Source organism: Phyllobates terribilis, unplaced genomic scaffold, assembly GCF_046119375.1.
Source record: "Phyllobates terribilis strain yellow unplaced genomic scaffold, ASM4611937v1 Scaffold_3__8_contigs__length_932513732, whole genome shotgun sequence".
NCBI lineage: Eukaryota > Metazoa > Chordata > Amphibia > Anura > Dendrobatidae > Phyllobates > Phyllobates terribilis.
Window position 1 is genome coordinate 626564706 of NW_027362763.1, and position 27123 is coordinate 626591828.

At 44.9% G+C, this 27123-nt stretch overlaps 1 protein-coding gene across 3 annotated transcripts in view; it reads right to left on the reverse strand.

Moving 5' to 3' along the window:
- Positions 1-27123, reverse strand: part of KMO (kynurenine 3-monooxygenase) — a 1041428-nt gene that overhangs the window by 807928 nt on the left and 206377 nt on the right. For all 3 annotated transcript variants that reach the window (XM_073673271.1, XM_073673270.1, XM_073673272.1), the window contains one exon: positions 17277-17374. In XM_073673271.1, the coding sequence (XP_073529372.1) occupies positions 17277-17374 (98 nt within the window). The remainder of the gene's footprint in view (positions 1-17276; positions 17375-27123) is intronic.

The window sequence follows — 27123 nt, forward strand, 5'->3', positions numbered from 1 at the left end:
GGACATCAACCAGACACTCCCCAAACCGCAGGGTAGACAAACTTTCGGGAGCCCGCCGACTCCCCGAAAATGCTTCTCCTACCTCCAGTAGTCTTCGTGAACCTGCCGATTCACAGCAACAGCACACTGCAACCCTCACTGTCCTGAGAAGCCTTTAAGTGTCATGATGTTGCCCTTAGCCATCCGAATGCCCGATTTCTCCACCATATTGTAACACTCTGGGGCTTTGTAGGGCAGCATGGTCGTGACATAGATGGAAACAGTCCATATAAAGAAACGTGGGGCTTTTATTTTCAGCCACAATGCAGCAAACAAAGCAACTGAAAAACTAGTAAGACTTGCCCTGCTAGGCACTAACTAATACACCATACCTCTGACTCACACTACCAGGGATGTGTGCACGGCTTGGATCTCCAGCAACTCAGCATTTAGCACATTTAACCGCTGTGGATATCCTTCTCAGAATTACACCATTTCAGTCCAGAGGCGATGTCTTTCTGAAGCTTTTCCTTTAGCTTTTTCTGTGTCTTTAATGAGAAAACCTCTCTCAACTGAGCTAACTAACCCTCCAATACTACTCGTACTGGAGTTGGAGTGGGAGTGATGAGTCCCGCTATCAAATTCTACTCATCACTGCAATAAAAACCGACCCAGAACTACCATGAATAAAACTACTCAGCACCTATGCTGCTGCACCAACCAGTATTGGGGAAGTGAAGATGGATCCAGCTCAACACGCCAGGCAATTGATTAAAATTCAACAATCTTTATTGGCAAATAGTTTTAAAAATTTGTAGAAAAAACAAAAAATGGACATCTGAGACGACAAAGCATACAGTGCTGGCCAAAAGTATTGGCACCCTTGTAATTCTGTCAGATAATACTCAGTTTTTTCCTGAAAATGATTGCAATCACAAATTCTTTGGTATTATTATCTTCATTTAATTTGCTTGCAAGCAAAAATCAAATCATTGATCATTTCACACAAAACTCCAAAAATGGGCCGGACAAAAGTATTGGCACCCTCAGCCTAATACTTGGTTGCACAACCTTTAGCCAAAGTAACTGCGAACAACCACTTCCGGTAACCATCAATGAGTTTCTTACAATGCTCTGCTGGAATTGTAGACCATTCTTCTTTGGCAAACTGCTCCAGGTCCCTGATATTTGAAAGTACCTTCTCCAAACTGCCATTTTGAGATCTCTCCACAGGTGTTCTATGGGATTCAGGTCTGGACTCATTGCTGGCTACCTTAGAAGTCTCCAGTGCTTTCTCTAAAACCATTTTATAGTGCTTTTGGAAGTGTGTTTTGGGTCATTGTCCTGCTCGAAGACCCATGACCTCTGAGGAAGACCTGGGAGCTTTCTCACACTGGGCCCTACATTATGCTGCAAAATTTGTTGGTAGTCTTTAGACTTCATAATGCCATGCATACGGTCAAGAAGTCCAGTGCCAGAGGCAGCAAAGCAACCTCCGCCATGTTTGACTGTAGGGACAGTGTTCTTTTCTTTGAATGCCTCTTTTTTTTTCCTGTACACTCTATGTTGATGCTTTTTCCCAAAAAGCTCTACTTTTGTCTCATCTGACCAGAGAACATTCTTCCAAAACGTTTTAGGCTTTCTCAGGTAAGTTTTGGCAAACTCCAGCCTGGCTTTTTTATGTCTCGGGGTAAGAAGTGGGGTCTTCCTGGGTATCCTACCATACAGTTCCTTTTCATTCAGACGCCGACGGATAGTACGGGTTGACACTGTTGTACCCTCGGACTGCAGGGCAGCTTGAACTTGTTTGGATGTTAGTCGAGGTTCTTTATCCACCATCTGCACAATCTTGCGTTGAAATCTCTCGTCAATTTTTCTTTTCCGTCCACATCTAGGGAGGTTAGCCACAGTGCCATGGGCTTTAAACTTCTTGATGACACTGCGCACGTTAGACACAGGAACATTCAGGTCTTTGGAAATGGACTTGTAGCCTTGAGATTGCTCATGCTTCCTCACAATTTGGTTTCTCAAGTCCTCAGACAGTTCTTTGGTCTTCTTTCTTTTCTCCATGCTCAATGTGGTACACACAAGGACACAAAACAGAGGTTGAGTCAACTTTAATCCATGTTAACTGGCTGCAAGTGTGATTTAGTTATTGCCAACACGTGTTAGGTGCCGCAGGTAAGTTAAAGGTGCTGTTAATTACACGAATTAGAGAAGCATCACATGATTTTTCAAAGGGTGCCAATACTTTTGTCCACCCCCTTTTTTAGGTTTGGTGTGGAATTATATCCAATTTGGTTTTAGGACAATTATTTTTGTGTTTTTTCATTGAAGACAAATTAAATGAAGAGAATACCAAAGAATTTGTGATTGCAATCATTTTCAGGAAGAAACTGAGTATTATCTGACAGAATTGCAGGGGTGCCAATACTTTTGGCCAGCACTGTATATTATGGGGTGGGGTGTATAAAAAATTCCATACGCGTTTCGAGTAAAAAAAACTCTTGAACACTGGCTATGAAAAAGAATATTCTGAACTGGACTTAAGTATACTAACAAATAATCATGGATACAAAAAACCCATGAAAACAATCAAGAAAATACCAATCACAGAGACGACTAGACTGAATATATGAAAACAAAAAGGTGGAAACAAAACAAAAATGTACCTTGGAAAAACTGAATGAGAAATATGTAATGTAATACATGTTAACAACTGTGTGTGTATACATATATACATATGAGAAAGTCCTGAGAAAACCTGTACACGTAAGAGTAGAAAATATCCCAAAAGAAAAAGGGAGGAGAAAAAAAAAAAAAGGGCACACAACCTGCAGACGATAAATATGTGCATGAATAAATTTTCAATAAACAATTGCAGAAAACTCAAAAAATAAATAAATAAAATATATATATATATATATATATATATATATATATATATATATATATATATATATATATATATATATATATATATATATATATATATAAATGAAAACATTTTTTTTCTTTTTTTGCTTTATCCTCTGTCTTTTTCCTTTTGGACTCAGTATTACGTTTTTGATAGTATAACATAATTTCTCATCTGAGATTAAGCACTGGTGGAGCATATATGTTAAGAGAAAAATTAATAAACAAAAAAAAATAATTATCCGTTTCTCCTTTCTCTCTTTCCTTTGGGACTCAATATTACGTTTTTGATAATATAACAATTTCTCATCTGAGATTAAGCCCTAATGGAGCGTATGGATTAAAAAAAAAAAAAAATTTGGAAAAAAAATAAAAATAATTAAAAAATTCTCCTTTTTCGCCTTTCTCTCTTTTCTTACAGGGCTCAATATTATGCTTTTAGTAATGTAACAATTTCTCGCCTGAGATTAAGCCCTGATGGAGCATGTGTGTTCAGAGAAAATATCCAGAAAGCTTCTTTGTTGCGGACCGCATCAGTATGACTACCGCCTCTAACATGTTTCGGTATTTGTTCTATCGCGTATACATGCAGACCAATTTTACTGTGATTATGACATTCCACAAAATGTTTTGAGATATTAGAGATGTTCTTATCTGTGGGGGCTCTTCAATGTCATAAAGGTGCTCCCTGATTCTAAATTTGAGCTTACGGATAGTTGAACCAACATATTTGAGGTTACAGATTGTGCATTCCGCAACATAAACTATGTGATCACTATTGCAGTTTAAGAAGCTTTTTATACTGACTTTTTCACTCTGATCGTAATTGTAAAAATAATTGGTTTTGCACGGAGTTTGTCCACACTTAAAATAACCCTTTAATGACAACCATGTTTGAGATGTGGGTTTTTTGTGATGGTTAACATGCAAACTAGGTGATAATACATTTCCTAGCGTTTTTGCTTTTCTTGGCACTGTGACGCCCAGCTGCGCTCGGTATCAAAGATCCTAGAAGTGTGCATTAACGGATTCTTCCACAAGAGGCCCTCATAAGCATTCACACACCTCCACATTCCACCTCAGACCACCAGAGGGAGCCCGTTAGGGATATATAAAGGGAAGGTGGAGCCAGGCAGCCCAGAAAGTGATTCAGTAGTTTCCTGCTCAGACACAGAAGGACCAGCTCACCCCGAAGAATTTACCGGACATCGGGTCTGAGCTTACCGGGATCTCTACGACCCAGTAAGGCATAACCGGAATCCCTGGAGAACTACAGGTCCCAGGAACACTAGAGAGCGGATACGTAACAGAGCCAGGAGACATATAGGCCCCGCAAGCTGAGGAGCGTGTACTCCTAGAAAAGGCCCTACCACAAGGTCAGCCAGCGCAGGACAGAGACAAAGTTAGGCCTAGCTTCAGGCAGGTCAGAAACTTACTACGCAGAGGCAAGAAACAGGAGGCCCTACACCCGCTCACTGGGGAGGATCCTGATATGCACCCTTCACCCTACAGTGCTCCGGGACGTGCCTGAATTTCCACCAGTAAAAGGTACTTAAGTGACTACCGTGTCCGTCCCCGTTCTTTCTCTGACCTAGCTGTGTCTCACCTGTCCTGCATCCCCCTCTTCGTACGCTGCCCTGAGGCGTAGCTCTACCTGTCGGGAGCTATACCATCAAGCTGCCTTATCACCGGCCTCAGTGGACTGCCGCATCGCTGGTGTTTCTCACCAGAAACCACAGGTGGCATCGCAAACTTTTATAAAATTAACACATATCCACCCTTTTAAAGAGTGACCCCAGGGTACGGGCCCGGGAGCCGACCACCGCGACATCCCCAAGGCCAGGCAAAGGCCCGGGTACAGAGTCATCCCCATCCCCTGGGCTAGTCATTTCTCCTGGCGTCACGAACAGGATTCCGTGCCCACTGCAATGCCGCAGTGTTGTGCCCATTGCCACCGGGTACTGTGCGCCTTTATTGAAGTGAACTGTATATTTGACTGTGGTGAAGATTGCCGCCATTGTTGGGCCGCCGAGCGAGAAGGGCGTAACCGCGGGAAACTGAGGGGCGTACCTGAAAAAGAGCGCGAAGCCCCGGACACGCCCCATGCCTCGACGTCAAGCCAGGAAGCGCCAGGTCCTGTAAGGAGCGTCGTTGAACGCTCTGACGTAGGACACAAGCGACACAAGGTCCTGAAGATGACCGTCACCTGCGGAGCTGCGGCCTACCGGAAGAAAAACTATGAAGGTAGGCCACGGTTCGCTAGGGGGGCGCGAGAATGTCTGAGGAACACCAGAACGCCGGAGCGCAGGTGGTCGGCCCTGATGTCCAACCCGTGCCCGACGCCGGCAGGCCGAAGCAGCCGCTCCACCAGCAGCGCCTGTAACCCCTGTCATTCCCATAACTCTACCGTACATTCCTGGAGCAAAGTGGCTCCCCCAGTACAACGGCAAACCAGATACCCTGTCTGGATTCAAACGGAAGATATGTGGTATCTTGGACGTGTACTCTATGACAGACAAGCAAAGAGCCGCTGTTGTGTTAGGACAACTGACTGGTGCTGCGGAAAGGGAAGTGGAAACATGGTCAACCGCGGACCAGGAGTCAGTGTCCGCAATCTTTAAAAAACTACAGACTGTTTTTGAGGATCATACTGAGGCGGACCTCCGGATGAGGTTCTACAACTGTTATCAACAGCCGGAGGACAATGTTCGGGACTATGCCTGGTGCCTACAAGGGGCCCTGCGGGCTCTGAAACAGGTTAGTCCGACCAGCATCGAAAATTAAAACAAAACGCTGAAGGAATAGTTTGTCCGTGGACTGAGGTCTCTAGAGGAGAGCAGGACTGTGCGTTGGTGGTCCTTGGATCATCCAGATGCCACCTTTGACAATCTTAAGGACATGGCTATAAAAGGATTGCAGCCCCTGGAAACAAATGCCATCCAATGTTACCAGGATGGGGCAACCCCAGTGCCTGCTACACCCACCTTTTCCCCAGTGGCTGCTGAAGCCAAGGTTACAGCAACGTCCCCTAGAGAGCTGGACAGTCTGCGCTCTGAAGTGCGCCAGTTGAGCAAAACCCAGACCACTGTGCTGAGTGCTCTGCAGCTGCGGACGGAGCCCGAGGAAGGAGGGAAAATCCTGTTAGCCGATAGCCCTGAGGATGTCCCCTGGATGCGAAGGAGAAGAACACCACCCTCTACAAGGATCAGTGACCAGCGCCGTCCACAGAAGGACCCTACCTGCTACCGCTGCCGCAAGACCGGACACACTGCCCAGAATTGTCCTTTAAATGAGAAAACCCTGGGGCCGAGTGCCGACACCCAGGAGTAAATTCCCCAGGCCCTTCAGACTGGTACAACAGGTTCGTCGGAGGAAGACCTTTCCTGTCCATTGTGCTGGACGGCATCCCGATGCACGTTCTGCTGGACACAGGATCTCAGGTAACCATAATGCCCGACGTCCTCTACAAGAGGTTCTGGTCCATGGACGACCTACTTCCGCCAGCTCCAAATCTTTCTGTTTATGCCTCAAACGGACTTCCCCTTAACCTACTCGGGGTTAAGAATGTGACTGTAAAGGTGGGGAGAGTGGAGCTGAAGGACCAGGGGCTAATTGTAGTAGAGACTAATCCTGATGACACCAATCCGTATATGGCACTAGGCACTAATCATTGTTGGTAACTGTTTGGGAGAAGTTGTGTTCTTGCTCCAACAGATAGCTGACACTGCCAGGCCAAGACAGAGGAGGGCGTTGCAGAAAGAGATTCGAGTCCTGATGAACCAACAGCAAGTAAGGTTAACAGATGGTGAAATCGGTAATGTGCGGGTGACGGACCCCATACCCATTGTCATCCCCCCAATGAGTGAAATGCTCATCTGGTGTAGAGCTGCTATAGGTCTTAGAGGACAGAGCTACCAGGTGGTAGTAGAACCCCTTTGCTCCGAGCACAGACCCACGCTCTTAACCGCCAGAGGAGTGGTGGATGTACGCAATGGGAGGGTGCCTGTCCGTTTTCTCAACTGTGGGGAAGATGAGGTCAGATTGCCACGTTATGCCACTGTTGCCAAATTACATGCTGTAAATAACAACTGCATTCACAAGGCGGAGTCCTTAACTTCACCAGACGAAGTGGAGGATAATGACCCTGCAACCCAGGTGGAGGATTGGCGTCAACAGCTCCATGTTGGGACAGACACCACTCCTGCCCATCAGAAACAGGGTGTACACCGGGTGGTTCAAGAATACGCGCAGGTGTTCAGTAAACATCCACTTGACTTCGGGAGGATAAAGGGGGTTTAACATCATATCCCCACAGGCGACCATCCCCCAATCAAAGAACGTTACAGGCCTATACCACCAGCACACTACCAGAAGGCTAAGGAAATGTTGCACGACATGAGGAAGGCAGGGGTAGTAAGGGATAGTTGTAGTCCCTGGGCAGCTTCCCCTAGTGCTAGTTAGGAAAAAGGACGGGAGCATGAGAATGTGTGTAGATTACAGACAAGTAAATCGCATTACACATAAAGATGCATACCCTTTACCACGTATTGAGGAGTCAATAGCTGCCTTAAAGTCTGCAAATTACTTTTCCACCCTTGACCTCACTAGTGGGTACTGGCAAGTAGCTGTGGCTAAGGAGGATCAGGAGAAGACGGCCTTCACCACCCCGATGGGACTCTGCGAGTTCAACAGTATGCCGTTTGGACTCTGCAATGCCCCCGGAACGTTCCAGAGATTGATGGAGTGCTGCCTGGGACACCGCAACTTCGAGACTGTGTTACTATACCTGGATGACGTGATAGTGTACTCCAAGATGTATGAGGACCACTTGAAGCACCTGGCAGAGGTATTGAGTCACTGTCCCGGTATGGGATGAAGTTGAAGCCCTCAAAGTGCCACCTGCTCAAGAGAAAGGTACAGTACCTGGGGCACATTGTCATTCCGGAAGGGATAGCACCAGACCCGGAGAAGGTCACTGCCATCCAGAAGTGGCCGGAGCCGAATAACCTCAAGGAGGTGCGTCAGTTCTTGGGACTAGTAGGATACTACCGGAGGTTTGTTAAGGGCTACACTAAGAAAGCAGCTCCTCTGCAAGACCTACTGGTAGGGCAGTCCCCCAAAGGCAGAAATCCCCCATTCCACTGGGGTAAGGAGCAAGCAGAGTCGTTTCAGGAGATGAAGGAGTTCCTGACAGGCGATGAGATCCTAGCCTACCCTGACTACAGCCAACCGTTCCTGCTGTATAATGATGCCAGCAGCGAAGGGCTGGGCACTGTCCTAAGTCAGAAGCGGAATGGCCAAGAGAAAGTGATCGCATATGCAAGCAGGAAGCTCCGCCCAACCGAGAGAAACCCAGAGAACTAGAGCAGCTTCAAGTTGGAGTTCCTGGCCTTGGTCTGGGCCATCACTGAAAGGTTTAAGCACTACCTGGCCTCCAGCAAGTTCACTGCCTTCACTGATAACCCCTTGACCCATCTTGAAACAGCTAAGCTCGGGGCACTGGAACAACGATGGATGGCTCAGCTGTCAAATTACCAATTTACAATTAAATACCGGGCGGGCCGCAAGAACGCCAACGCCGATGCCCTGTCCAGGATGCCTCACCAGTCAGACACAGAAGAAGAAATGGATGACCTGGAAGAGATTGAGCTACCTGCCTTTCACCGGAATGGGATGATCCACGAGCAACGAACCTCCAGGAGGCAGCGTGGAACGACGTTAAACCCCCTGCCTCACCACAGCTGGAAAGATACCCAGGAGAGTGACCCGGTTGTCAGCCACATCAAGGAGCTGATAACCCAGGAAGGTTCCTCCCTGGAAAAAGAAGCGTCTCTGCAAGCAAAGCAGCTGTGGAACGAGAGAAGCCGGCTGTTTATCTACCGTGAGAAGCTGTGCCGGAGGTACGTCAATCCAAAAACCCATGAAATGGTATGGCAGATAGTGGTCCCGAGGACAGACATCCAAATGGTATTAGAAGCTTACTACGATCAAGCGGGACACTTTGGCTGGAAAAAGCTAGAGACCCTGCTGAAGTGTCGATTCTACTGGGTAGGAATGCACAGCTCCATTGAACGGTGGTGCCAAGACTGTGGACCCTGTAGCCTCAGAAGAAAAGACTACAGCAGCCAGAAGGCACCCCTGCAACCCATCAAGACGACTCGGCCCCTGGAGATCGTGTCAAGCTGTCACCCAGCAGGTCAGGGTACTCCTACGCACTGACCATGGTGGATCACTACTCCAGGTTCCTGGTGGTCGCCCCCGTCAAAGACCTGACGGCAGAGACAGCAGCAAAGACGTTCCAAGTGTATTTCTGTAGACCCCATGGTTATCCTGAGCAGGTGCTGACGGACCAAGGCCCGGCCTTTGAGGCTGAGTTGTTCAAGGAGTTCTGCCATCTATACGGTTGTAAAAAGATAAGAACTATATCGTACCACCCACAAACCAACGGTCTCTGCTAACAGATGAACAACATCATCATCGACCTGCTAAAGACCATACCACTTGAGGAGAGAAACCAGTGGCCAGACCTACTGCCTGACCTAGTGGATCTGTATAATCACATACCAGTAAGTTCCACCAATTGCACTCCGGCATATCTCATGCGGGCAAGGCCAGGAAAGCTGCCCATGGATCTGGAGCTTGGTGTTGAGCCTGAAGCTGGTATGACCACTGAGGACTGGGACACGACCAGACAAGAGCAGTACAGGAGGGTACAAGCCTGTGTCGAGGACAGTCTCACTCGGGTGAGAGAAAAGCAGGAGGCGCACTATAACAAAAACGTGCCTGCAGAACCTTTCACACCTGGTGAAGTAGTATTAAAAAGTTAAAGACGAAATCACAAACTTAACGACCAGTGGGAAAAAGAACCCTACACTGTGTTGAATTCAAGATTTGACAATAAGAAAACCTGCTTAATTAGTCAAGATGAAGGAAGAACGTCTGCAACAGTGTCCAGGGACCACCTAAAGTTGTGTCCAGATCTACAAAAACCCCATGAAGAAGGGCCTCTCACCAAACCGGAGGAGCTTAAGGAAGCAGTGATCCACACTGACTTAGGAGATTTCCCGGCAGATTGGCCTCAAATAGGAGGAGCAGTAGTCATCCCTGTAATTACCTTCTACCCACAGCAAGAAGAACCTATAAGTGCTGCAAAAGAGCCTGCTCAAGCAGAATCCCCGGAAGAAGGATCCCCGGTTGTTACAGAGCAAGAAGGGCCCAGCCAATGGTATGCTTGCTAGTCCAGTAGAGAGGTCAATACAGTTATGTAGCCCCTCCACACCTAGTACTGACACATTGGGAGGTAGTGCACCTACTAGTACATCACGCATCCCGGTACTACGCAGATCAACAAGTAGCACGCGAGGTCAACCCCCTGTCAGGTACAAGCAGTAAAATAGTCAAACTCCTGAAAATGTAGATAGTTACCCCTGGGGTATTAAATTGTAATGTACTGTATGATTGTGTGTTTTCATGCATATGTATATTATTTTGTGCTTTCCTTTATTATTGAACAGTTCAAGTGATATGGACACTTTACCTTATTAATGCCTTTATTTTACCTAAGAACTTCGTGGCTGAGGACTATGTGCAGCCCAAAAACTGCATTTTGTATATAATTGCGCTCCCTGGAGTGCCCCTTTTAGGTGACCTCAGAAGGAAAACATGTCTGGAGTGGCTCTCTTGGAGGTCCAACTCGGGATCTTCATGCCCTGCAGCCACCCCAGGGCCTACGTTGAGGGTTTGGAACAGGTCCCTCAAAACCACCAAGTACTCTACCCTGTGAGATGGACATCCTGTCTGGGAACCTCACCACAAGAGACTCGAATTCTGAGGACACTTTGTATTTGGTTATATTGTTATGCAACGTTTAAGAAATGTGCCTCCCATAAAGGGAAGATTGTTAATGTTAATTGTTTTATAAAATGTACTTCAGCCCGGGAGTGCTGAGCTTTGCTAGGGGGGAATGTGACGCCCAGCTACGCTTGGTATCACAGATCCTAGAAGTGTGCATTAACGGATTCCTCCACAAGAGGCCCTCAAACATTCACACACCTCCACATTCCACCTCAGACCACCAGAGGGAGCCCGTTAGGGATATATAAAGGGAAGGTGGAGCCAGGCAGCCCAGAAAGTGATTCAGCAGTTTCCTGCTCAGACACAGAAGGATTCAGTGCAGTCGAGCCAGAGCCTAGCAGTTCCTGCAGAAAGAGTTCAGTACAGTCTGTAGAGTGATTCCAGACTAGAACTCACAGAGCTCAGGATAGAGAGCTAGGAGTGTGCCGACGCTCTGAGAGGGGTGAAGAAGAGCAGTGTCCCGGATGCAGTGTGTGTGGCCTAGTGAGGGCCCCGAGTAGGCCAAAGGCGAGTAGAGAGTTAGTACTTAGGGGGGGCAGAGGAGCTTAACCAGCTCACCCCGAAGAATTTACCGGACACCGGGTCCGAGCTTACCGGGATCTCTACGACCCAGTAAGGCATAACTGGAATCCCTGGAGAACTACAGGTCCCAGGATCGCTAGAGAGCTGATACGTAACAGAGCCAGGAGACACATAGGCCCCGCAAGCTGAGGAGCATGTACTCCAAGAAAAGGCCCTACCACAAGGTCAGCCAGCGCAGGACAGAGACAAAGTTAGGCCTAGCTCCAGGCAGGTCAGAAACTTACTACGCAGATGCAAGAAACAGGAGGCCCTACACCCGCTCACTGGGGAGGATCCTGATATGCACCCTTCACCCTACAGTGCTCCGGGACGTGAATGAATTTCCACCAGTAAAAGGTACTTAAGTGACTACCGTGTCCGTCCCCGTTCTTGCTCTGACCTAGCTGAGTCTCGCCTGTCCTGCATCCCCCTCTTCGTACGCTGCCCTGAGGCCTAGCTCTACCTGTGGGGAGCTATACCATCAAGCTGCCTCATCACCGGCCTCAGTGGACTGCCGCAGCGCTGGTGTTTCTCACCAGAAACCACAGGTGGCATCACAAACTATTATAAATAACAAATATCCACCCTTTTAAACAGTGACCCCAGGGTACGGGCCCGGGAGTCGACCACCGCGACATCCTCATCCCCTGGGCTAGTCAGCACTATTCTCACTCCATCTTTTAAGATGTTTGTAATGACGGGATCATCTTGTAAAATGTGTAGATTGCGTCACACTATCTGGGAAATGGACCTAAAATACGGACTATGATTAAGAACCAAAACTGGCAAGCTATTTTTTTTATTTGATTTCATCCTAGTTTTATTAAGTTCGTCCTATTCCGAACATCCAAAATTGTATTACCTGCTGAAGGTTTTCTGTAGATTTTAGATACAATTGTGCAATTATTGACACCAATAAGTTCCAAATCCAGGAATACCATTTTTTCACCATGATGACTGTGTGAAATGCAAGTTAAACTGGTTATCATTAAGGTAAGAGATGAAATTTGGAATCTCTGATACCGCCCCCTCCCAGACAATGATCATATCATCTATATAGCTAGCATATAGTTTTATTGAAGATGAGAAAGGACAGTATACATAAAATACTCTTCCCACCATGCCATAGTCAAATTAGCTACGGATGGTGAGAAATTGGCTCCCATCGCCACTCCGCTAATTTGCAAAAGAACTTTCCATTACACATAAAATAATTCTGGTGGAGTAGAAATGAGAGCACATTTTCTATATACTCTAAGTTCAGGGGTGTAAGAACTGTACCTGTCCAGGTGGTATTGGACAGCCATAATAGCTATGTGTTGGGGAATGCTGGTGTAAAGAGAAGAAACATCACAAGAAACCCAGGCGTATCTGTGGGACCATTTGAAATCTTGAAACATATGCAAGACATCACGAGAATCCTGTAAAAAACCCGGTATTCGCTGTACCAATGATTGTAAGGCACTATCTAGCCATGCGCCCAAATGCTCCTTTAATGAGCCTATTCCTGACACTATTGGTCTCATAGAAATAGGTGATAACGGTTTGTGTGCATGGATGATAGGAATAATGGGTGATGCTACTTCAAGGAATTCAGTTTCTTTTTTTTGTCAGTATACCCAAAGAAAAACCTTCATCAATTACTTTTTTAGTTTTTTCTGCAAAAAATAAGGTAGGGTCACTAGCAAGTGGTAAATAAGTTTTACTGTCCTGCTAGTGCGACTTTATAGCAGCCAGATAATGTCATTCATGACCACTACAGAGCCGCCCTTATCGGACACTTATAACCAGATTTTTATTTTTCATAAGGTTTTTCAATGTAGTACTTTCATCTTTGGTTAAATTAGGTCTTTTCTTCTGAATAGATGTTTCACAGAGATTCTTTAGATCTCTGGTAACAATATCCTGGAATCTATCCATCGCAGATGTTCTACTTTGAGCTGGATAAAAATCCGGATTCTTTGTAAAAAAAAATCAGTCACTATTGGTCAGAGACATTCTGAGAGGGATTTAATTATTTTAGATGAAATAAAGCCTGCTGTTCACAAAAATCAAGATTCTTAAAATCATTGGTAATGATTAAAGAAGGGCTTATAACCTCAGGGTCTTCTGACCAAAAGTGTTTTTTAATGGTTAAATCCCAAATGAATTTGTTTATATCCTTAACAGTATTGAAAATATCCAGTCTATGATCAAAAGGAGCAAAGGTCATTCCCTTAGAGAGAAGACTATGCTCAGGAGTTGACATTTGATAAGATGGCAGATTTATAACATTCATTGTCGTTTGCTCTGACTCCGTAGTAACCTGATGGTAGTACGGTGTTTGCGTCCCTTTCTTCCCTTATCGGCCACAGATTCTTGAAGTAGCTGAATTGTGGACTAATAGTCGGAGTCTCACAATTAGATTAATCTGCTAACACATCAGAAGTAACAGTCTCAGGTGAGGAGAAAGTAACTGAAGAGGGTTTGCGATTTCTATTTTTGTTCCTGCTTCTGTTTTTATGATTCTTCAAAATGGCTTCTCCCATCAGCCCCATTCATATACTTGATCCCTCTCATAGTCCATAATGTCACGAACTGGTTTTCTTTTTTTGCAGGAAATGATCTGATTTTCAAGATCGGCAATTTTGCCCTCAATTTCCTTACTCAAAGATTCAAACATTTCAACAGAAACCACAAATATGTATTGCATTACATATTTCTCATTCAGTTTTTCCAGGGTACATTTTTCTTTTCTTTCCACCTTTTTCTTTTTATATATTCAGTCTAGTCGTCTCTGTGATTGGTATTTTCTTGATTGCTTTCATGGGTTTTTTGTATCCATGATTATTTTTTAGTATACTTAAGTCCAGTTCAGAATATTCTTTTTCATAGCCAGTGTTCAATAGTTTTTTTTACTCGAAACGCGTATGGCATTTTTTATACACACCACCCCATAATATATGCTTTGTTGTCTGAGATGTCCATTTTTTGCTTTTTTCTACAAATTTTTAAATGGATTTGCCAATAAAGATTGTTGAATTTTAATTAATTGCCCGGTGTGTTGAGCTGGATCCATCTTCACTTCCTCATTGACCCAGGCGCTGTGCAGCAGCGAGGACTCCGTGCTCCATGCCAGGCTGGGATTACATCTCAGGGGTTAACTGAAACTTTCTCTTTATTCACCAACCAGTATTACCAAGCTTTTAATATCTCGCCCAGCTTAACTTTCTATCCAATATCCTCCCTGTTGGCCGCCTACAGCTCTCAGATGATTTATTGCAATCTGAGGTCCCATCAAAAACATACATTCAGACAGAAGTACTTTGTCGGTGCAGCCAAAGAATTAGGAATTTCTTCAAATCTGGACTGCAAAACTATTCAATGGTTCCTTAGCAACCAGAATTGTACATGGACAATCCACCTCACTCTTCTCATATGGGAGGATCTTGAGAAAGAATCATTGGTGGTGTTCAGAGAATTTTCGACTCCACTCTTCTACAAGTGGGCACAGCAAGGCTCACTGATGAAAACTTAATAATCTTTATGGCCGAAGCTGTAGTTATGATAAAAGCCAAACAGCTTAGATTTCGAATGACTCTGAACAGCCTTTATTATTGATTCAAGCCAGTCTCCTTACCAGAAAACAGGACCATTCAGCACTCCTCCAGGACAATTTGATGTCAAAGACCTCTACAAGTGACAATGGAGGCAGCTACAAAGTCTTGCAAACACATTCTGGGACAGGTGGCGCAAGCAATATCTGTCTACACTGCAACTACACGACAAAGTGGCAATCTACTAGGTCCAATCTCAACGTTGGTGACCTTGCTCTTGTGAAAGACTGTCAAACCCATAAAAACCAGTGGCCACTTGGCCTAGTCAACGCAACATTCCCTAGCATTGCTGAAATGCCTGCAAAGTATAAGTGAAGATGACCCGAGGAGACGAATCCAGACGTTTCTCAGACCAATATCCAAACTATTTTTTTTTCTTTAAGGACTAGGAGGGTGCCATCCATTGATGCCAGGCGAGAAGTGTCATGCCTTCAGCAATAAGTTTCATTGGTGTTGAATTTTGGGAAGAAGAAGCTTATTACCTCAGACTAGAGTAGAGGACATTCACCATTTTATTCCCCTTTGTGATGGCATTGCAGGTAAGAAGGATTATGTGGTACATCTTTGCAGCCAGATACTTAAGACTCTCATCCCTGCATTAGTCACTTGCATTTACAAGACTGGATAACAGGCTAATATATGACATGTTGTTTATAAACTGTTCATCCATTTGCCTCAAGTATTTCTGTGTTACCTGTATACATGTACTGATACCTTGTTATTTCATTGCTTCTAGTTTCACCAAATGTATTTACTACTGTTCAATAAACTGCACAGACTTCAAACTACAGTCTTCTTACTGAACTACGGTAGATCGGTTTAGTTGCCTGTCAGACTACGCTCATACCTCAGGGTAACATGCAGTGAAGACAGAACGTTTATTCTGAATAAAAACCACAAGATACAATAAATAATTGAAACTTTTGGATTGAAAGATGCAAAACCTGTAAATCTCCAATGGAAACCAGCAGCTTGAACAACCAATGACAGATCAATGAGTAAAAATAATAATACGCCCAAAGTAATTTGCTACAAAAATGTCAATCTGTACAGGAAGGCAATGGGTAAATATCTATATAGTACCACTGCTACAAGACCCAAAATAGCAGCAGCAGTAGAAATCCTATGCAGAAAAGTCTCAAAGCCAAGTCAGATGAACTGGAATGCAGTAAAGTGAATTTCATACATTACCATATTTTTTGGACCATAAGAAGCACTTTTTCCCCCCCAAATTTATGAGGAAAAGGAGGGTGCGTCTTATGGCTCGAACGTAGTTTACCGGGGAGTTGCGGTGGTGGTGGAGTGGGATCGCAGGATGCAGGGTCCCTCCCTCAGGAACCCTGAAGTTGTAGAAGCAGTGCGGTGCTGTGGGCCCCGAATAAGCTTTCCTGACGGTCATTTTCCTGAAACCATGAGCTTGATGGGCAGACTGGGATCTCAGCCCAGCTGAGATATCAACTGCACATGCGCCGCCCCTTGGCATCTCACTGCTTCTGACGCCGCCGGGTTCTTGAGGGAGGGACCCTGCTTCCTGCAATCCTGCTCCATCAACACTGCAACCACCCGGGACCGCCGTCGCCCCCAGGTAAAATACCTATTCGGACTATAAGATGGACTCCCATCATATAAAAAAAAATGTTTTCCTATTTTCCACCCCAAAATTTGGGGTGTGTCTTATGGTCTGGTGCGTCTTATAGTCTGAAAAAATACGTTATCATAAGGGAACAATTTATCTAAAACCAAGGTTCCAGGCAAGTGATGAATGTAACCTGACCGTATATGTGGACTTTGAAGGGGCTGGAGCCCCTTATGACAAAAAAGAAAAATACTAGCTCTAGTGGGCTAAACGTCAGTTGTTGATAAATCACAGAAATGTGTTGATTTGTTACACATTCATTATTACAATTGTTATAGCCCCTGTAATAATACAAGCATGAGCAGACCCTCACAGTGCATTTATGGTGTTGGCAGTGTACAGCAAAAAGCATATATTTGGAGATTTCCCATCCTATAGCTTTGAGTGATGCCGTAAAAGTATGTCAGAAACAGTAGCATATGTCACCTATAGACTCATATCTTATGTGAAAATTACACACAGTATACATTTTTCTAGTGGTCATTGAATGGATTGGTAGTGTTGATAGCACTTTTCCATACAGCAAAAAAAAGCATCTATCGATGTTTACCAGTATGGTCTTTTGTCATTTAACGTGTAATTGGGGGCTTGGGTTACATTTGCAGAATATGCCAGGGTCTTTTATGTTGAATACACCAAACAAGCACTGTAGTGTGAATGAACCTTAACATATTAAAATTATTCTACAGAATTTGGTTTTGAAACAAGACAACATCATTTTTTTAAGTATTTACCTTGTCTTCTAAGCCAACAGCTTGGAGAGCTTGACGACCTCTGTGTGACAAAGCCAAATTAATACTTCTTCCACTTACACTTTTGGCAGCTCTTATATCTATTAACAATAACAATACATTTTCTTATATGTAAAATTATTTTAATTAAAACAGCATCAGAGAAAATTATCAGACATGAGTCATATAAAGACTTTTACCTCAAAACAATGAGTATAGCTGAACCAACCTATAAGGGTATGCGCCCACAATGCAGATTTGAAGCAGAAATTTCCTGAGCGTTTTTGCCTTTCCCTGGCAGGAAAAAACGCATGCGGATTTAAATGTGTTTTTGACGCGTTTTACATGCATTTTTTTAAGTGTTTTTGTGCATCAATGAATGATTTTTGGAGCTAAAGTTGGTGGTACATCGCTTAAGCCCTTGGATTACCATAAGAGCTGGGGTGAGTATATTGGTTCATTTAAATGATTAAATAACGTGTCTGTTGTATTTTAAATGAAGTGTTTACACTGTCTGTAAGAAGGGTAAACTTACCATTAAAAAAAAAACTATTTAGACCTTTAATTGCAAATGTAGAATATGTGTGCAATGTAAATGTGTGCATGCTGTAATGTTATGTATAAACTGAATCATTGAATATACACAGGTGAATGAGATCTGAAGTATGCAGCAGTGCTACTATTAAATGGCAAAGTAGTTGAGCAGCAAGCATAGTAATTTCACTATTTTATTTTCTAGCAGAAGAATGTGTTAGCATAGGCACAAGAAAAGTCTGATGCTGATGTGTGAGCAATGTTGTGCTGAAGTACTGTGACGCAATGTTTGTAGCAGACTAGAGAAAGGATTTAAAATGGAATCTGTCAGAAGGTTTTTGCTATGTTTTCTGAAAGCAGCAAAACACAGGGCAAGAGACCCTGATTTCAATGATGTGTCACTTACTAGACCTGTTTGGTGTAATTTTGATATAATCTCTGTTTTATCTGTTTTACATATAGCAGTGGTCATAATTAGTGACAAGCGAGCATGCTCTCCACTATTTGTTACTCGCCCAAGGATCACAGTGCTCGAGATGCTCGATGCTCGGCTAGTAATTTTGAAATGCTCAGGCGGGAGCTCGAGTTCCTGCTCCATATGTTGGGCGCATTTTAGGCAGCCTATTACTATGCACGGATTATGTGACAGTCACTGTAATGCTGTAGCCATGTTGATGGTGGCATTACAGTGATTGGCTGGCGGCATAGCGTCATCGGGTCTATAGAAGACCTGGGACTCAATGCTCGTCACAGTCTACCCGTCAAAGACACAGAGTCGGGAGAGCTACTGCTGAGTGAGGGAGAGAATTGGTGGTTATTTCAAACAGAGATTTCACACCAGTATCAGAAATCTACTCTAACAGTCCTTGTAAGGACTAATTCTGAAGAAAATATTAATCCTTCTGATAGCACAAGTTTAGTGATGGGCGAAACCGTGACTGTTCGGGTTCAGCTAATATAGTCGATCAAACAGTTTTTTCAAAGTTCGGGTTCTGGTACCAGAAAAGCACCTGAACCCCGAACCCAAACACAGACCCCATTCATTTGAATGGGGGACCCGAATTTACCTGGTTTCCCAAGCTGTCACTTGCGTGACACTGCAGGAAACAGGCTCTGATCGGTGGTAATTGCATTACTGCAGTCAGAGCGCTGTGGCATCATGCTGACAGTTGTTAGCATGATCTCACAGCTGTGATAGTGACCCATGGTAAATAGCTTACCGAGGGTTATAGGCACCGACTAATGGTACTACAACCACCATCAGCAGGCGCCTACTGCCATAGTAAAGAGCGAGCACAGGTACCACTGGATGGGAGCAGTAGTCTCCCATCCGCCGGCACCTGTGCTCAGCTGAATGTAAAAAACAAATAAATTAAAATTAATAAAAAAATATTAAATAAAAATAAAACACATTATACTCACCTACACCTTGTCTCCGCTCCTGCAAAAAATAAAAAAACACCATATACTCACGTTACAGCTAATCCCTGAAGCCCATGATCACCTGTAATAAAAGTGAAATAATAAACCAACCTCATCCTTACCTTTCCAATGCAGTCCAAATAACGAGAGTCCCACGAAGATCCCATGAACAGAGTGGTCACATTGTAAAATGTGATCGCTCTTTACACTGAGTCAGTGTATTGCCGGCAAATGAGGTCAGCGCATGTGCAGTGAGTATTTTCCAACGCTTGAAAACGAGTTGAACTCAGTTCAACTCATTGCATGTGTGGGAAAATACTCACTGCGCTGACCTCATTTACCGGCAATACACTGAGTCAATGTTTTGCCGGCAAATGAACAGAGTAGTCACATACAATGTGGCTTTTCTGTTAATGGGATCTTCATTGGACTCTCGTTATTTGGACTGCGTCGGAAAGGTAAGGATGAGGTTTGTTTATTATTTTACTAATATTATAGGGGACACTGGCTTCAGGTGGCGTAACGGTAAGTATGGTTTAATTTAGAACAATAAATGTGTCTGTCTTTATTTCAAAAAAATATTTTATTCTGGGTGTGGGTGTTTGTATTTTAGATTTGCCTTACACTATGGGGTTAGTAATGGGGGCATCTTATAGAAGCCTCCCCATTACTAACCTGTCATTGTAAGCTGACATCAACCCCAACCCTATAACCCCACTGCCACCGCTACAGGGCAGTGAGTAGAGCGAGGCTAAGTGCCAGAATTTATGGGGCGGCTGAGGGCTCCTGTTTCTAGCCTTGAAGGGGGCCAATATTCATGGCCTGTTCCTAGGCTATTAGTATCAGCCCCCCAGCTGTCTTGCATAGCCTTTGCTAGCTGTTAAAATAGGGGGACCCCACGTCACTTTTTTGGGGGTCCCCTATTTTAATAGCCAGTAAAGGCTTTCCCTTGCTGGTTAATAAAATTACGGGAGACCCCACGCCAATTTTTTTCCCAGAAATGTACTCATTTATTAATAAATTACTTGAACAGCAAGGTGCACACGCAAAGTACAGATTATATATTGTGGTAGGACGACTCACTCAGCCACTTCAGGAAGTAGACTCATGAACCCGAGTTTTCCTTGCAGGCTTTATTAACAGTATAAAGCTCTGCACTCCAGCAAAATAAATACAGCCTTACTGGGTTAAACAACAAAACAAAAGATGTGTTCATATATGTGTGTGCGGGTCGCACACACAAGTAAAGTCCAGCCTTCAGCTCCCTCCTGAGCTATGGCTGTCCAGTCTGGAGATCTCACCCCTCCAAACACAACTCAAAGAAAAAAAAATAGGACTGAACATTTAAAGCTTGCTCAGCCACACCCTGAGGTGGAGGTATGGGGAATGACGGCCCTCCCATCACTATGTCATTCCCCTAAAACCACACCCTTTAACCTTTAAGTGAGTTAACCCACCAGCATATAACATGCTGGCAGAAAATTCATTGGTTTCAGTTCACACAGGCTAGCAACCTGTGTGACACATACCTCCCCTCATATATCATACCAGTGACTCTGTCACAATATATATATCACATATTTATATCTATTATCTATCTAGCTATCCATATATCTATTTATCTATTTAATATGATCATAATAACCTCCTGATGTGCCTGTGAGAATACACAGGTGAAACGCGTAGAGGATTAAATAAGGGAAGTGAGGGAGTGTAAGCATCAGACATTCCTGAGCTTGTAGCAGAGACTAAGGCCAAGTGCCCACGATGCAGAAATGCTACATATTTTTTCCGCTTCTCCCTGGCAGGAAAAACGCATGCGGATTTTACATGCGTTTTTCCCGCCAGGTAGAAGCGTCTGTCAAGCGTCTTTGCATGCATTTCTGCATGTGGGTTATCAAGCGCTTTTCTAAGCAATTTAAGCATCACTTGGAAAAGTGCTTGACAACTTGGTCACACTATATAAATCCATGCAACCGGATTTATATAGTGTGACCAAGTTAATAGTTAAAAAAAGAATAAAAATGGTAAAAAATAAAATATAAAAATTATACTTACCTTCCGATGGCCCCCGGTGTTTTCTCCACTGCGTTCGGTCTGTTGTATCGGTCGCGGTGGTGTGAAAGGACCTGGCATGACATCATTTAGTCATGTGACAGCTGACGCAACCACCAATGTCAGCGGTCGCGTGACCTGTCACAAGACTAAATGACGTCATGCCAGGTCCTTTCACACCACCGCGACCCATACAACAGACCGGAAGCAGTGGAGAAAACACCGGGGGCCATCAGAAGGTAAGTATATTCTTTATTTTAAATTCTTTTTTTAACAGGTTCTATGGTACCTGGGTCTGGAGGAGACTCTCCTCTTCTCCAAACCCGGGTACCATCCGCACATTGAACCGTATGATATCCGCATGGGCACATGTAGTCTATACGGCTATTATGCAAGTCAATGGCGGCAATTACGCTACATGCTGCATATTTTTCCGCAATGATAATCTGCAGCAGAAATTTCCACAGCATGTGCACAGCACACACGGATTATCATTGGGGACCATGGGGCACGTATTACCAAGCGTTTTTTAAGCGTTTTCGCTGTGGAAATTCCGCGGCAAAAACACTTGAAAAACGCATAGTGGCCACGCAGCCTTAGTGTATACGCTGTGGGTGGAGACATTGTTTCACTAACAGCTTGACAGCAGCTACAAAAGTGATCGGATCAGATACAGAAATGCTGAGAGAAGGAGCTTTTATAATGAATAAAGGAGCCAGAGCAATCATGTGCGTGAATTGGCTAGGGTGATATCTGATTAAATCCCAGGAAAGATTGTCAGTGAGGATTTATTTAAAGTGCATGGGACTAGACTTTATGAATGTAGTAGTTTATTCTAATTGTGGGCAAGAAGCATTAACAAATGACTGTTAATAATTGGCTGCCATTTCATATATGTGGCAGCTATATTATATGTGGATAATTAAGGGCAGAGTGCAATATTGACAACCACAAAGAGCATTGTGTGCATTATCATTAAAATAGTCCAATATTCTATGAAGAATATAAGCTGTGTAGCTGTAAAAAAAACTCTGACAGCGTAGTATAGGAGTGGTGGAGTCTGTTTTTAATTAGACCCCACACAGTAAATATGCCGCCTAAGTTCAGATAGGGGCGAGACCGGTTACATGAATTCGTTGGAATCCTGGGGGAACCGTTACTCAGGGCGATCATAGGCTGCAGCTTCTCTCAGGCACACGATAGATTCAGTTGCTGACCAGGCACATTTGACAAGAGTCTTCATAAACGGTAGAACAGTAACATTTAATGAGGCACAGCCAGAGCAATGCGAATGTTTCTTTGAGCAACAAGCTCCAGTAATAACAGTACAGTCTGCATTGCAGCACAGCAGTACACAATCTATTATCCGGTAGTACAGCACAGTTTTAATGCATACACAACCACAGGCTTTTCCTTCACAAGGACTCAGTTGTACACAGCATTTTTTATACTGCATGGAGATGGAGGGGGGAGGGTTTGATGAGAGAGATGATCTGTGACACAATTCATTCCAGTCCTTATCTTCCTGTCCAATGATTGACTTCCTGAACTAAATGTGCAGGGTATCTGACATGTGTTCTCTTTCTTGCACTTCTGTGAGATACAAATCACACACACCACTTCTCCCTTTGGCTGCAGCCAGAATGAAAACAACTTCCCCACAATCCCCCTGGGGCTCTTCTAAAACAATCCCCTTCTCCTGTGACTGTGTTAACCCCTCTAGTTGCTGGAACCTTCTGGAGCACAACACGTCCTGTCTCATGTGCTTGTGTTACTTCTAATAGTTGCTGAATGCTTTTAAAGCAACAGCACTACTTCTGCATGTCACACTCTGCAACATCACTAATTCTGCATGTCACACTCTTTCCTCCTTTTTGAATGTCGTCCTCAACGTTTGTCTTAATTGGTCAATCTGATCAATTCTGAGACAGTGGTGAAAGTTGGATAACTTCATATATAAATTGGCATTGTGAAATTGGTATGACGTTCATAAACACTGATAACCTAATTTTACAACCTTTTTCTTGTAGGATGCCTCTAAGAAATGAACAATTAACACAATTAAAACAATCAGCATCTCTTCAGCTGGAGCTTTTCGCACATCTTCAACCATCTCTCTCTCTCTATGCTTTAACAGTTCTTTGTTTCTACAAAGTCTTTTAAGGAAAATCAAAGCATGAAAACAAGTCTTTCCATCAGGCAACATCTTCCATACTGCCTCTCGGTGGTGAATACCACTCAAGGCTTACCTGGTCTGCAGGCAGAGATACCCGTTTTCAGTTGACAGTCCTTGGTACTTAACTCTGTTCACCAAGTGTCTCATATGTCAGCATCACGGGCCTCCTCACTTCTCGAGTCAACATCCTCCTGGTGGGTTGTTCCTCAGAGATCACGGGTCCTTCAGTCACAGAAGTTTCTTCTGCCGCACTCATTTCCCGTGCTTCCTCAGATGCTCTTGGAGCTGCTTCTTTAAGTTACTGTACTTCACCTGAGTTGCTTGTTTCCGCACGGTCTAGTAATTTTGTTCCTCCTGAGTGTCGATCGGTCTCTTCAGGGGCCGGTGTTCGATCATCAGTAGTGATGAGCGAATGTGCTCGCCACTGCTGGGTATTCGCCTGAGCATCTCACTGCTCAAGATGCTCGGCGCTCTGCGAGTATTTCCTGGTTGCTCGGGCGGGAGCTCGGGTCTCCTCCCTGCATGTTTGGCTCTCTTTAGAGAGCCAATGAACATGCAGGGATTGCCTGCCACACACTGTAATGCCGTAGCCATGTTGGTTGTGGCATTACAGTGATTGGCAGGCCACACAGCATCATCAGGTAAATATATAAGACCGGGCACCGCTATGCTCGTCACAGTCTACCCCGGAATCAGGCAGAGTAGGTGCTGCTGCGTCAGGGAGAGATTTGCTTGTTTAGCATTAGTATAGGTATTCCACAACATATATCTATAATATCCATCTGAACTAACATTCCTTCTGAGGACTAATCCAGCTGCATATATTCAGGAATTAGACAGGCAGGCAGTGTATGTGGCAGACTGCAGTGTATAATACAGCACAAGAGGGTCCATTCCAGTTCCGTCTGCTGCTTCTGTTACAGATATTTCTACAAATAGCCCCAGGTATCAGTGGCCAGGGATAAATAATTTTTGATCTTAATTCTGATTATTTGGTTAAAAAGCAATCCAGAGAACACCGTTTTTCTGCTCCATTTGCTTTTTGCCACAGCAGCCAGATTCTTTCCATATTACAGCGATAAAAATACAGAAATTTGTACTGAACGTGGAAAATATTGGCTCCATTTATATTTTGTTGCAGTGAAGTTATTGATACCAGCTCGCTGTGAAAAATATTAACCTACAGGCCAGCTATTTAAAACTGTGGTTTTCCGTCACACGTATCACATGTCACTGCAGTTCAAATCCAGCTATTTGTAGTGAAAGTGGAAAATATTGTCCTCCATTTAAAATGGGCAAGGCGCGTGGCAAGGGAGGGGAAGTGGCCGAGGCCGTGGGCAAGCTGAAATTGGGCCACAACAAACACCCACATCTTGTCGCTCGACCTTCTTCTCCCAATTAATAGGGGACCGCAGAAAACAACTATTGAACACAGAGCAGTGTGAAAAGGTTATTGGCTGGGTAGCAGATAATGCTTCCAGTCACTTAGCCACCATCATCACCACCCTGTCTTCCACACGGTCAAGTCTCAGTAGCCGTGAGTCTGGACTGCATATTCCTCATCCTGATCCTCCTTCATCCCACCATGCCGAGTGCCCGGAGACAACTGATCGCACACTTGGACACTCCAAAGAGCTGTTCACTTTTCCATTTATAGATTCAGGCCTATCGCCCCGTCCACTTGAAGCGGTGCAAGAGGAGATCGCGTGTAGCGATGACCAGATATTTCAGCAGCCTCGGTCACACAAAGGCGATGGTGGGAAACTGTCACAAGAGGTGGATGAAGATGAGACAATTGCCAGCAAGTCAGGAGGAGGCCCAGGGTGCGTAAGTGGAGGACGAGATGGTGGACGATGAAGTCACTGACCCAACCTGGCAAGGTGACATGCAGAGCGAGGACAGCAGCACACAGGGGGAGGGAGGCGTAGCACCACAACAGGGAAGAATAAGCAGTGTGATGGCCGCAGACAGAAGGCAGGCAACAGTTCCCCATAACATCAACACAACGGAAGTTGCCAGTACAACTGTTAGGTCTTCCCGAGTCTGGTTGTTTTTTAAAGACTCTGCCAATAACCCCAAAAAGGCCATATGCACCACCTGCCAGACCAGCACCAGTAGGGGTAGCAAAACTACCAGCCTGACCACCACCAGCATGATCAGGCACATGGCAGAAAAGCAATCGACTAAGTGGGCCGAACCCCATGGTCCAGCAACAGTCTCTGCGGGTTACACCACTGCTTGTTCGGCTGTTGTGCGTGCACGCCAATCCCCTGTCCATGACGTATGCGAAGATGCCTCCCGCCCTGCACCTGTCGTTGAACACTCTCAACTAGCACCATCAGCAAGTACGTCCACATCATTGTCCCACCGCAGCTTTCAGTTGTCCCTACCCCAGTCCTTGGAACTTAAGCGCAAATATGCAGCTAATGCCCCACAGGCCACACTACTAAATTCACACATTTAGCAAATTCTTTTACTCGAAATGTTGCCTTTTTGGTTAACGGAGATGGAAGCTCTCTGCAACCTGATGCCGGCCGCCGACCCTCGGTACTCGGAGCTCAGCCGCCACTATTTCTCATGATGTGCCATCCCCACATTACCCAAGCACGTGTCCCATAACATTAGCCGTGCCCTCAACAATGCAGTTACTGGGAAAGTGCACCTAACCACGGACACGAGGACAAGGATGGTACATCTTGTTGATGGCACACTGGGTTAACATTGTGGAAGCCGGGACCTTGGGATGGAACACGTCCTCCCAACGCCAAGGATTGCGAGCCCTGGGTCAATCAGGGTGGCCCCCAAATTCTACAGCTCCTGCATCTCCTTCTCCTCTTCAGCATCCATCACCAAAATGACCCCATCAGTTACAAGTTGGAAGCACTTCAGCACTGCCTCGGCCAAGCGGCAACAGGCTGTGCTGAAGCTAATATGCTTAGATGACAAATCACACAACGCTGAAGAGTTGTGGACAGCTCTGAAAGAGCAGGCAGATCTGTGGCTGACACTGCTGAACATACAGCCAGGCATGGTCGTGTGTGACAATGGCTGGAACCTGGTGGCGACTCTGAGGTGAGCTCATGCACGTATCATGCCTGGCCCATGTGCTTAACCTCATGGTTCAGCAGTTTCTCAAAACCTACCCGGATCTGACGGATCTGCTTGTCAAAGTACGCCGCCTGTGTGCCCATTTTAGAAAGTCAGCTACAGCTTCCACCGCTCTTGACGTGCTTCAGCAGCATTTGCAGCTTCCGACTGGTGTGTGATGTCCCCACGCATTGGAACTCTACATTGCAGATGTTGGGAAGGATTTGTGAGCAGAAGAGGGCAGTTGTTGACTACCTGCAATAACAAGGCTGTCGGTTTTCAGGTCAGACTCCACACAAAACTTCAGGAGTGGACATGTGTTACACTCGCGCCCGGACTGACTGATGTGAGCGTGATTAATGATCCTACTGTACCATGAACCGAGGAGTGCCCGGAGGGGCATAACTAAGTATCAACCCGATCCGACCAAGGTCGCACGGCGGCTTGGTCGACTCCGTGGAACAAGGAGGAACCGAGCAGAGGGACAAGGTGCGACTCCAGGTCAGACCCCGGTCACAGTTGTTGATCCACACCGGGGAATGCAGGAACAGGCAGGTTAGACTGGCATACAGGCAG